At 41.5% G+C, this 13,681-nt stretch overlaps 1 protein-coding gene across 1 annotated transcript in view; it reads right to left on the bottom strand.

The window, feature by feature from the left end:
• cacna1ea (calcium channel, voltage-dependent, R type, alpha 1E subunit a) overlaps positions 1-13,681 on the bottom strand; it is a gene marked incomplete at both ends in the record, with an annotated part of 104,782 nt that overhangs the window by 34,320 nt on the left and 56,781 nt on the right. The window contains 4 exons of the mRNA XM_079996616.1: positions 2,471-2,574; positions 3,398-3,588; positions 5,092-5,250; positions 5,775-5,878. Coding sequence (XP_079852742.1) covers positions 2,471-2,574; positions 3,398-3,588; positions 5,092-5,250; positions 5,775-5,878 — 558 coding nt within the window. The remainder of the gene's footprint in view (positions 1-2,470; positions 2,575-3,397; positions 3,589-5,091; positions 5,251-5,774; positions 5,879-13,681) is intronic.

Genomic DNA, 13,681 nt, shown 5'->3' with positions numbered 1-13,681 from the left:
CTTGTTCGGTGTCAGCCTCTCAGAGAGATAGTCAGTCAGCAAACCAGCCTGAAAGCCGTTCAGATCGATTGGTGTAAATGTATGTTGGCACTAGAGATAACATTGTGAAAGCCAACATGGCAAACACAGACAACAAAAATGCAAAATAGAGATTTGGGTGTAATAAACACACTGCTTCCCAAACAGAGGGGAGTGAGGAAAAACACATAGACTACGATAGACCAATGGGACATTATAGGTGTGGTGGACCAAGGGTCGTGGTTTAGCTGTGGCTGCAGGGCTGCCTTCCTGCGGCTGCACAGCCTTCCCGAATCGGCCAAATTATTGCCTGATTGGTTGGATTTGGGGCAGGGCGCTTTTTTAATGTTTGTCTGTCTTTTAGAGGGGGATCGGGGCTCGTCAGCTGCCCTGGACCTGGAGAAGCGGTCATTCCTCCTGCGCCCGACTGATTGCTATTATTATTATTGTTATTGCTTATCGTTTGGGCCAGCAAGCTTTTCTGTTCCTCTCTGTTATAAAAACTCATGCCATGTCAGTGCCCCAATGCAGAAAGACTCTGTCTCCCTCCCTAAACCCCTACCAGTGGGTAGACTCCCACAGGTGCCGCCTGATCAAGGACTCGGAGAAGCGACTCGCCAAGCTTGAGGAGCACTTCCTCCGCAAAACTCCCGGCCCCAGGCTCAGGGTCTCCCTGAGGAGGTGCCGCCATAGCACTACCGCAGTTTCTGGGAGGCAGGAGCGCCACAGGGAGGAGGAGGTGCCGAGTCCGCTCCAGAGGACAATAATCAGGGGTTTGCCATACCTGGGTCCCAGGACCCATAGGGGGTGTGACAGGGCCGTGGTGTGATTGGCCACCTTTGGAACCTCCGGACCCAACTCATCCCGCTCAATAACTGTTATGGCCAGAGCTGCAGATGCCCCCTCCCTCCCTTCTTTTAAAAGGTTCAGATGATAAATCTGCATCACCCCTGCTTGTCAGAATGTTCAATCTCATAATTGACCTCTACAAACCGCCTTATGACCACAAAAGGCTCTTGCCTGCAATTGAAGGTAGACTTGAGAATCTTGTGCATTACTACTTGTTCATAATCTCCATCACCATCCTCAATGGACCTCATCACGTCATCAACTTCATCCGTTGTAACAACAACGGGTGGTTGTTGGTCTCCTCCGGTGGTTCTTGAAAATATTCCATTTCATCGTCACATTCAAGCTGAAATCGGCTGTTTGAAATGTTCTCCAAGTCCGGGATAACGGCGGTATCAGTTTCAGCATCACTGTTGTTCTCTGCATTGCTGTCTGAGAACTGACTATCATCGCGTAAAATGAAGTCCAGTATGCCCTGCTTACTGACTATGTGACAAGTGTCTATCACACTGGTCAGATTAAGGTCCGCGATATGGTTTAGATCTTCCGCCACCCACTTCTCATAATCCATAACAACACGGAGATGAAAGTTTTCACTGAAAAGTGAAACCGGATCCTCGGCTTGTTCACGGAAGTGACGTCAGCATGACTTCTTCGTTGGTATACGTTGGGATATACCCCCTCCACAATGATGCTTCAGTGTGTGTGTAAAAGTATTATGGTTTAAAGGTTGAAATCTATAAAAACAGTTTCACATTGTGACTTCACATCACATGGAATATGGAGGAATGATCTTTACCTGGACGGTTGCTTTAAGGAAAAGAATGCAAGTTTACGAATCAAATTGGTTTTGAAAATACGTTGAGAGATAAAAAAAAACCCACAAAGGAACACAAATCTAATTTTCCTTCTGGAAAGGTTTTTTCAACTTATTTGGCTGCTCCTGCAGATAGCGGGTTTTGCTGCGGTGCGTTACATTTGCACACTTTCATTCGGGTTGTTCGGTGACCTTTCAGAGACTCATGGGCCACGTCCTGCGTCCGCATGTAGCATACACTGCAGCTTACCTAGACAATGTCATCACTCACAGCGACACCTGGGAGCCCACCACTAACCCAAAGAAGTTTGCAATGGGGTGGAGGGTGATACAGTATCTGGGATATCGCTTGGGTGAAGGCCTGACTGCAGCTTAATAAAGCCGCTACGGATGCAAACACACCGAGAACCAAGACCTAGTAGGAATTGAAGCAGTTCTTAGGGCTTGCCAACTACTTAAGGAGGTTTGTACCCAACTTTTTGGAGCTAATCTGTCCTTCGTCTGATTTAACTCGAAAGGGTGCTCCAGATCCGGTCCAGTGGTCAGAGAAGTGCTAGTTGGCACTAAGTCGGGCGGTGGGGGTATGTTGGTAGAGCCTCCCACAATAGGCACCTAAAGGTATTCATTTTGAAGCTGTATGAAGCTTGTGCCTATTCGGGACAAATCTCATAGCTGATGAATGTTGAATTAACGTGAAAATCATTTTGACGGACTACATCACATGTGAAAAGGGAATATGAATTGACATATAAGAATAATAAAATAGCGCTTTAAGTGTGAACTCACCCAGAGAGCACTCCCAGCACTAAGTTAAGCACAAAGAATGAACCGATGATGATGAGGGGGATGAAGTAGAGCCAGTTCCATGTGGGGCCCAAGGCATCGTTGGCCTGAAACAACAAAAATGTTAATCTAATTTCCAGGCTGTTGAAAACTCAGATTAATTGCAGGAAGACTGGAGGCGAACCAACAGCCAGCCCAATACACACATTGGCTTAGAGAACAGATTATTTCTGGTCAGAAAAAATCACCTCTGACCACAATCATGGAAATCCAATCCAAAGATGTTTTCCAAAGACCCATTTTGATTAGAAATAAATGTCTGTGTTTGGCTGACTATTAAGAGTCATCTGCCAGGGGACAAGCTAAGGCACTAAACAGAGACATCACGGGCATGAGACATGTTCTGCTCTGGCCTAAAAGAAAGAGGAGAGAAGACATGGAGCACAGCGAACGTATTCTGCACCAGTAGATACTTTCATTGTAGCACTGGGGGAAGAATTACTGCATTGCAAAATAAAGCCATTATTACTACAGTCCATTCCAGACCTACTGGACAAGACATTGTGAATACATGGATACAAATAATACAAATATAATGTTCTTCTTTTTTAATTTAATTAAATTAAATTTATTTTCTATATTTGAAATCACCTCAGTGAAATTAATAGGCTTAAAACAATATTCAGAGTTATGATGGTTAAGGACAAAAAAATAATGGCCCATCCTCAATCAGATAATCTACAAATGGATTTCCCAGATTACCGTCAGTGTTAAACTACGATGTCCCAAATGTAAAAAAAAAAAATATATATATGTAGATTTCCTTATATATACAGTATATTATTACAAATAATATTATACACTATAACATATTTAGATACCAACAAACTTCTATATATATATATATAATTGTGTGTATTTGTGGCTTACATTGTAGAGCACGGTCGTCCAGCCTTCCATGGTGATGCACTGGAAGACCGTGAGCACCGCGAACAGGATGTTGTCGAACTGCGTGATGCCATCGTTGGGGCCGATCCAGGTGCCACTGCAGTCATATTTATCTGGACACCGCCGCACGCCACAGGGGAACTCAGACTCCGACGAGTCCACCGTCTCATTTTCTGACCAGACCCAAGAACGAAATAAAAACGTAAAGGTTTGATTCGAGATGATTAGGCTCCTACTGTATCTGGAGTTTCAGTGTTTTTCTCATCTTAAGGTGAATTGGGACCTTTCGCTGCCTGAAGCGAGGCTCCAGTGTCTCTTTACCCCCAACAGAAACAAGGAATGAAAATGGACGAATGATTGATGTGAAGGTTAAACCCAGAGAAGTTTCTTTAATATTGGAATGTGATATCAAAACACACAAAGCAATTTTATTCGAACTGAAAACACACACAGGCCGGGAAGACACAAACAAAATCTTTATTGCTCTCAGCCATATGCTCCTATATGACCACAGCAATAACAATCACAGGAGTCCCTTTGTAGTATACAGTATGTGGATTAAAATGTAATATTTGTCAGAGCCATAAACGACACCGCCATGTCCCAATCTCTGTTAGAATAATAGAACGGAATATAAATGTCAGATGAGAAGGATATTTAAATACTAAATAAACAACTGGGGGAACAGGGGGGAAAAAACAAAGCACAGATGAGAATTGTAACCCAATCATCTTGTGATGGCGAAAACACAAACTTCAATCAATCCAGGGGCAGATTCGCTGGAGTGACGGCCACAGAAGGTTAATGACGAGCAGGACGGCACAACGTGTTGTTGTGGCACGCTGCATTGTTGTGTTTGATTATACTGGACAAGAGGCAAGGTCAGTTTGATCAAGGCAGGTGCAGCCTGCGACACCCATTGTTAGTGTGCGATGACATCAGCACTATCGCTTAAACACACACACGTGCACACAAAAAGCAAGCATATTGACAAATACAGTATATGCATATACTGTATGCGTGTATATATACTGTATGTGTATACAGTATATATCCATATTATGTTATCTTATCTTGTATCTTATTCATTCCAGGAGGGAAATTGCAGCGTCAGCAACAGCTTGCATGAAAAATAGGCAATAATAATGAAGAAATGGAATAAAAGATATAAAAAACAAAATGACAATATATGGAAAAATGTGAAAAAACAGTAAACTGTGCACAAGAAAATATGACATTAGACACTAAACTAAATGATAAAACAAGTAAAATATAACCTAAAATATAAACTTAAAATTTAAACAGTAAACAGAATGGCAATAAACCTCAAAAATGAACAGTAAGCATACACCACTGTATCAACAAATTCACATTATTGAAGCTGGTAATTTGTACAAATGTTTGTATGTGTGCTTCCTTGTGTATACTATGTGCTTACGTATGTATGTATGTATGTATGTATGTATCTATGTACTGTATGTATGTATGTATGTTTGTATATGTGTGTGTATGTATGTATGTATGTATGTATGTATGTATGTATGTATGTATGTGTGCGTATGTGCGTGCGTATGTGCCTGCGTGCGTGCATGTGTGCGTGCGTGCGTGTATGTATGGAAACATCACCTATGGAGCTGCAGTATACATCATTTTGTGGTATCACTAGTAGCTCCTACCCAGTATCCCTGGTTGGGGGTTGCAGGTGTGGTGCAGCTTGCCGCTGTAGAACTCAAGGCCGATGATGGCGAACATGAGTATGGCAAAGAAGAGCAGCAGGCCGATCTGCAGCAGAGGAACCATTGCTTTCATGATGGACTTCAGGACAATCTGTAAACCTAGAAACAAACAGACAACAGCGTAGAGGAACTAATCAGAGTACAGTTAGTGCTCAAAATGTCCATCCTTATCAATGAAACTCACAAGGAGATATGCTCTTTTATTCAACAGTAATTTATTTTCATATTTTCTTCGATTAGAATTATTACATATAATTATCTCTTAGATGACACTTTATTGTCTCCTGCAGGTTAATGACAACTTTTAAGCAGCAAATGTTTAAGATACAGGGTAATCACATCTAGAAAGAAGTATATGCAGAGATAATCTCATGAATAGTTAGTGCGAGGGGCAGTATATCAAATGTGCATGTGCATAAAACAAAATTCCATTTTATATTCAATTATCTTTGTGAGTGTTATAACTGTTATTCCCATATTGTTGGTTTGTGTTTTTTTGGAAAAACCTCGTACATATGGTTGATGTTTTCACTGTTGGTGATTATCCTCTTCTTCTTAAAAAGGCAATACAAATTAATTATGGATAAAAACATTACAAGCCTCACATACAGTAAAGTACTCACTTGGGATGCCTGACACTAGTTTGAGCGGCCTCAGTACTCGCACCGCCCTCAGCGTCCTCAGGTCTACGGGTATGTTCATGTGAGCTCCTGCTTTAGCCAGGATCCTAAAAGCACACACACACACACACACACACACACACACACACACACACACACACACACACACACACACCAGACAGAGAGAATCAAGCTCAAATTGACATAACATGATATCTTGTGTTTTTCACTCTCTCTCCTGTCATTTCACACACACAAAGCTGTGTGTGGACATACATTCATCTATTCAAACATCAATATCCACAAATTATTATGAACGGTATAAGCATACACACACACACACACACACACACACACACACACACACACACACATACACATTCTGGTTAGCGATGAGTTGAGTGAGAAAGGGTGACCACGCCAGCAGAGGAAGCAACAAAGCTTTCTAGGTTTTTGTCTGTTTCCCTGTGTGTGGGTGGATGGCTGTGACAACTGTTATTTAGGAAGGGAACAAAAGAAGCTGCTTCATCCAGGAAAGGAAGAACACCCTAAGACTGCAGAGACAAGAGGCTCAGGGATAGACACACACACACACACACACACACACACACACACACACACACACACACACACACACACACACACACACACACACACACACACACACACACACACACACACACACACACACACACACACACACACACACACACACACACACACACACACACACACACACACACACACGCCTGCACATCGCAAGTGTAGGCCAAGCCATTCTTTTCAACAAGCACAGATGCAGATGCATGAACACGGACAGATGGACATGTTTGGCTGTCAACAAAGTTTACACTGAAGTAGGGCTAGGTGATATATCAATATAACATCGATAGCGTGATATGAGACTACATAATGTCTGGGATTGTGATTTAGATCGTAATTTAATGATATAGTTTAATATTGTCTTTAAGGCTTCAGAAAGGTTACCGAAATGCAACTTTATGAACTTCATAGACTGGTCTCGCGGTTCTAACCAATGCCTCTTCCTGCTTGGTCATAATATTCACAATACTAATGAATTCTCAAATATTTCTTGTGTGTGAATATTTACAAGTATGCATATTTACGTATTTATGTACGTATATTTATGTTTATGTTTATCTATATTTAAATATATATCAAAGCATTAAGTCATCCCCAAAAATATGTATGTAATATGTATATTTACTGATATACAGAGGAGGTATTCGTCTGAACTACTGATGGTTCAGAATGTGCTGCTCTATTTTCATTCAGGATGTGAGTGCAGCTCAATTGCTTTTATTTCCCAAACTGATGGGAGAGGGGAACCTTGAGTGACCTCCAGTGTCAAGAAAAATGTTTCGATAGGGTAGTTGATCAAGAAGGGGATTACGTCATCCCTCGTACGTAATGTGTTTCAGCACAAATCGACCCAAATTAGGCTACACACAGCTGTAGCCGTAATTACATTCTAGTAGTGTCATGGTGAGACTCAGTCAGATTCACATGTCGTCAGGCAATGTTGGGTGTCATCTCATTTAATTAAAATACATACAAGAGGGATATTGAGAAGAGAGAGACAGAGTGTGAGAAACTTGGACAGAAATAGGGGTGGAGAGAGAGAGAGAGTTATTAAAATAGTTCACGGTCATGAGATATAGAAATAGAATTACCCCATCTGAGATACTCGTACAGCCTCACACTCCCCTTCTCATTCTTTCCTCCTTCTCACTCTTATTTTCTTCCTCTTGCCTTCCCCTTGGCTCCATTATGTCCTTTTTTTGGCTTCCCAATCCACCTCTCACCTTATCTCTCTTACTCCACATCCAATCCTTTCTCAAAATCATTAGCTAGTCCTGCCGGCCCTCCGGTTGTTATAGAGACCAGGTGATGGAAAAAAAAAATGGCCTTCCCAGATTTAATCTGCTGTTTGTCATAAGACATCTGCCCCTCTTACCCTCGCTCTCTGGCCTGTCTCTCTATCTTTCTCCCTTTACAACAAGCAGAAGCACACATCCACACATCCACAGACACACTAGGTTGAATAGCTGGTGTCAGTGGTTGTAACCATAGTCGATGGAAAAAATCTGCCATTTGTGACACATCAGCCATTGGTATCCGAACAAACCATTTAAAGCCTCCAGTTTGGGTTTACGCTCATCGGCATCTTGGCAGAGAACTTGACAACCAAAACTTTGGGAAAATTTGGGCAGCGGGGCAGAGCCTCGGCGTGCTGGGAGCGGGGCCAGTGAAACCACCAGACAGTTGGGGGAAGGAGGAGACACGTCCAACTCGCCCGAACAAGAACGAGAGACCTGTCAATTCAGGCAACCGCAGCCTCAAACATAACCCTCTTCAAGCCTTATTATATTCTTCATGGTACAATCATTTCTAAATCAAAATTTCTGTATTTTCTAAAACGTCTCAACAGCCATAATGGTTCCCACTTGGTTTTGACTGACACCCAATCCCCTTGAGCAGATTTAACTTCTATCACATTCCTATTTAAACCACACACCTTATACTGTTAGTCAGGTATTCCCAATGCACCAGTCACCACAGAGAAATAAAACAGATTTTTTTTTCACTCCTTTGACACCTCTTTTTTTCTCGAGACATGAAGTCAGGAAGCCACAGTAGAAAGCTCAGTTTGTCCCTTATTTGGTGTTGTCAGTGCTGATAACAGTAACGTTGACATATACTGCGGAGGTGACAGCTCTTCTCCGTGTGACTGATCTGTCATGACAACTGTTGTACCGTGATAGTTCTAACACTGTGGCTTATGCCCCGTGTCCGTGTCAAGCAACACATTAATATGAGAAGTATGAGATATGAGATAATATGACAATATATCAACAAAACATGAGGTGTCTCAGTATTGGTCGGCGTAGTCATAATTGGAATCGGAATCACATATAGAAAACTGATAGAAAGGTCAACAAATACAAAAAGTGTATTCTTTCCCTTCTTTTCTATGTTTGATATTCTCGTGCATTTTTTCATTTATATGTATATTATTATTTGCATATTTATTGATATTTTATGTAAAGCAGATTCGGTCTTCCATTTGTGTGAAATATAAATTCAGACAGTCTCTTGATTTCATCATCACATCAAAAACTGATCAAGCCTATTGCCGGTAAATTAAATACATTATTTTTCTAATTTTACAGTACAAACTTAACACTAAGTAAACGTTTATAAAGTGCTTCAGCAAGTTTCAATGTGACTTGTCTAAAACAAAATCCTCCAAAGGAAAAACAGTGGTAGCACGACTCACAATAGAGGAACAGAACTGTATTTTTGGATTGACTTGCCATAATTTCTCCTCGAGAAGTAAAAACAAAAACAGAACTGAAGTATGTTTCCAGAGCTTCTCCTTGATTTGACATACACAAGCGACGACAACTGTGTTTTTTTAGGGGGGAGGATTTGGGATTATATACTGTATGTCTTCAAAACAAAAATCAGTGTGTGCATCATTCTCACACACACACACACACACACACACACACACACACACACACACACAAACAGGGACACACACACACACACACACACACACACACACACACACACACACACACACACACACACACACACACACACACACACACACACTTTTTTTTTCATTCAATGCTATCTCGGTGGGAAGTTCTAAGACACTGAGCCGAGCTTTGTGTTTGACGGTTATCGTAGTGTATATGTCAGTTAACTAAATGTTTGCTCTTTGGCCAGGGTGAATAATTGATATGGGTAAATTATTTATTAGCCATCTGTCGAGAGAGGGAGAGAGGAAGAGAGTTGAATGTGTTTGTGTGAAACAACTTCTCCTAGGTCACTTGAGTTAAGATATGACATAAAATTACAATCGATACATATAATGTATAGGTATAATAACACCATAACATGCAAAGAAAGATTCTCCTGTATTTGTGTTGTGACAATCTGCTGTATTTATATAATTTGATGTAAAACACTGCACTGTGTGTCAGCGACTTTGCTATTTATTGTAATACATTCTTGAGATTCTAGGGAAGGCCTGGGAGGGATTTGTTAACAGTGGACGCAGTCGGTGAAATTAAAGTTTTCAACAAAACCATAATGTTAGAAAACTCATTATTTTCAGTTCAGACATTCCAAGTTACAGCACAAGACGCACATTAGACGCACGCGATACACACATTATCGCGATCGATGGTTTGTAAAAACTATTAACATTAGATAAGCATTATAACAAACTGGGGAAAAGTATCCAGGGTGTCTCAGTAAACTCTAACAAGGAAAGAAGTCTTTTTCTGTCATTTTTCAACTTGATTGATTTGGTTTAAGCCATCAGAAAATGGCTCCAAAATGCCTACTCCTACTCTGCAGTGAGCTGCAGTAAGTGATGTCCGTAGTTAGTGCGAAATATTTGCTGATGCTCGCTGGTGATCCGTGGTGGGTAATCTCTCCTCCCACACAGCTCCGAGGCGTCCCCACACATAGGTCAGGCTCTCTGATGGGAGAAATATCTATCCGTTTCACTCTCACCGTAATTCACAGAAGGTGGTGTCGCAGAGGTGTGTAATCAACTCTCCATAGTTTCATACTGTTAATCAACAATACTCAACAGTTACTCGACCCACTTGGCCTGTGTTGAATCAGTAAACGCATTATTCGTTGGGTTTCTGACTACTCACTGACACATGAACTTCTCAGCAAAATACTTTTTAAGCTTTAATATTACACCAATCAATGACAACTCTGAATCATCTACAGATGTCGATGAGCTTCAAGAAGTGACTTGGTATTTCTTATCACAGGAGCCTTTTAATGGTGTCTCATTATCCAGCAGCTCAAACGTCTCCCCGTCTGGAAACCAAAACAAATGACTTATTTAAATTAACTTCTCAAGGCTGCTGCTTTCTGAATGTTTTCACTTTACTGCTTTTGGCACTACAGTAAGGTCAAATAAAACACATACAGTAGCAGCTAATCCACTATGGCCGGGACCCTTCAAAAAAAGTACTTTTGAAAAGAACAATAGTAATAATAATAATAATAATAATAATAATAAAAAATATATATTTAAACTCTTAAAAGAGTGTTCCCATGAGTCACTACCACAACGAGCTTTACAGAACAAATTGGTGGATAAAATAAAACAACTGATACTGAACCGGGATAAAATTTTGAATCACGCAATCAATCAATTACAATTATTTTCCAGATAGTCTGATAATGGGTTATCTCTATCTAAAAAGCTGCTTAGAATATTATTCAAGATCCCACAGTTAATTGTTGCCATCAAATCTACGGTACCAAATAACTGAGTTCAAGTTGACTCTCGTTATCTCCACCATAAAGATTGCTTTCATTTGAATGTATTCCTTCAGATCAAGTACTAGGCGTCTGAACAGGCCTCTTCACAGATTTTGTTTCACAAGCCCCTCAGAGAAGGAAATACAGAGCGAGGGAGAGCGAGGGAGAGATGGAGAGGGGACGTGTGAAAAAGAGAGGAAGAGCAACCTTGTTTAATTGTGGAGTGTGCCTGCACATTAATCAGTATTCAGCAAATCGTCGGAGAATCACAATTGAAACAGTGATGTGGCTCAGCCGTGGGTGCAGGAGTTGAACGTCACTGGCCCTTCTCTCTCTCTCTAACACTCCATCCATTTCAAGTCACCAAGCCTCTGATTTAAAAAAGAACAAGCTTGTCAAAAAAAAAACTAAGGTGAGACACACTGCACTTAATCAACAACCGATGCATGATAGCGCAAACATGCAACATCCTTTCTCCATGTTCTGGCGTATTAAGACCATGTAGTGTGTGAGTGCATGTCAGATAGATCCCTCCTGGTCTGGGCTAATTGTGGAGGGATTGACCAGCGAAACAACAGGAGCTGCAGTCGGCGACAGCCTGACATGGTTGGGGTCTTCCGTCGCCACAGTAACTGCTTGGGGGGACACATACACCCCCGCTGTGCCCATAGTCATCAATCGATCAGACAACAGATGGAAAATTGGATTGGATGGAACATTCGTGTGCGTGTGGGTGAGAGAGAAAGAGAGAGGGAGAAGGGAGCTGTTTCTTAGTGTCTTAGTGTTTAGTGTTTGCATGAGTGTTCATTTGTCCATAACTTTTGCCAATAGTTGTGTCAAAGTCTCTGTGGCTGTGTGTGTGTGTGTGTGTGTGTGTGTGTGTGTGTGTGTGTGTGTGTGTGTGTGTGTGTGTGTGTGTGTGTGTGTGTGTGTGTGTGTGTGTTTGTGTGCTTATGTGAGCTGAGGCTTATTAGCAGTTATTCCCAACAGGTGACAGCCAAATAGACAGACGGTCAAGAACACACACATATCTGTACACCGTCCTGAGATAATGATAGTGTGCAAACAGCCTAACAGAAGCATCGCTGGATTGGCAGGTCTGAGGAGAAGAGAGGAGTGAAGGGGAAGAGAGAGGTGTGCTAAAAAAGGGCGAGGAAACATAAGCTAAGAGAAAAGCTTAGAAAAGAATATAAGAACAAAAAAACTGAAGAGAGAAGATGAGATGAGTAAGAGAAGTTCAAAAAATATATATATTGCAGATCAGAAACCAACACGGCTGATTGGTGTGACAGCTTGTGACGGCTCTGTCCTGATGCTCCCGGCTACAAGTAGTGACAGTAAAAATAATCCCGTTTTGGGCATCTGTCTGTCCAAACATATGGAACACAATTAACACTGAAGGCTCCTTGTCTCACAAGCCCACCAACCTTCAGACAAACTATATGATCGGGGTCTTAAACATGAGGCCTCCACGATTTAAAATATCTGCAGACAGTTAAAGTAGTAACCGCTTGAAACTAGATAGTAAAGGTAGTAAACAGAGGTGGAAGAGTGCTGGAAATGCTTTTTTTTAATATTTGTATTGTATTGCTTTATCATTTATTTTGCCTGTTGTGTTGATGTGAGCTGCTTGAACATAGCAATTTCACAGCAAAACATGGAATAAGTGGCGTTGAGTCAATTTCTCTCGACGCCATTAGGCTTAAATTTTAAGTAACTCTCATCTTACATAGTTACTACGCTTTTCGACTACTAAAATGCCACCTACGGTTAATAAAAATCCTGTGGCCTGTTGCACAGGGTGCTCCCCGACCCACAGTGGTTCCGCTCCAGCATGTTGCCTCCCGCTACAGATGTCACCATGCTCAAAACTAAACTTCTCTCTGCTGCTCTTCGCCATGATGGCACAGCAGTATTTAAAGCTGAGCTTCAGGCAGCTTTTGGGCGATACTCTCTCTTGTATTAAGACTGAACTGTGATGTAAAATGATGCCATTTTTTGGTAATAATGATGGACCATCACACTTACCCCCATTTCTTTTCACTTTCCATGTAACCATATAGGGTGTTATCTAGTCTCATAATCAGTGCTGCGGCTTACGTGCAGGTTGCACACGATGTCCGAACATCATGATCTTTGTTGAACGTCAACTTGTGTCACAAAGCAATGTTCGGCTTTTACGCCATCGACAGTAACTGCACCTTTTGTGACATCTGCCAGTAAAGGTCACCACAGAGACCATATACCCAGCCAACCCCCAGAGATTGGGGCTCTCTTCTAGAACAGACCCCTGGCGCATGTTCCTAAAACTTTGTACCAGTACCTAATAACTACTCATCTTCTAATCAACTGTCTTTGAAAACTGAGTTATCTGGCAGCATATCCACCAGCAATCAGACTTTGCAGGACCTAACAACATTAGTACTCTTCAAAATCAGAGTGGAACATTTGTCTAAAGAAGTTATCAGGCTAGAAGACAAAAGTGAGAATTTGTAGTCCAGAGCTGGCTGTCACAACATCTGTATAATTGGTGTTCCAGAGGACGACCTCGCCTCCTCATCCACCGCCAGCGTGTCTCAACTCCT

This window comes from Zeus faber (assembly GCF_960531495.2).
Source record: "Zeus faber genome assembly, chromosome: 1".
NCBI classification, from domain to species: Eukaryota; Metazoa; Chordata; class Actinopteri; order Zeiformes; family Zeidae; genus Zeus; species Zeus faber.
Note: the sequence above shows the minus strand (reverse complement) of the source record. Positions and strands in the feature narration are given on the sequence as shown.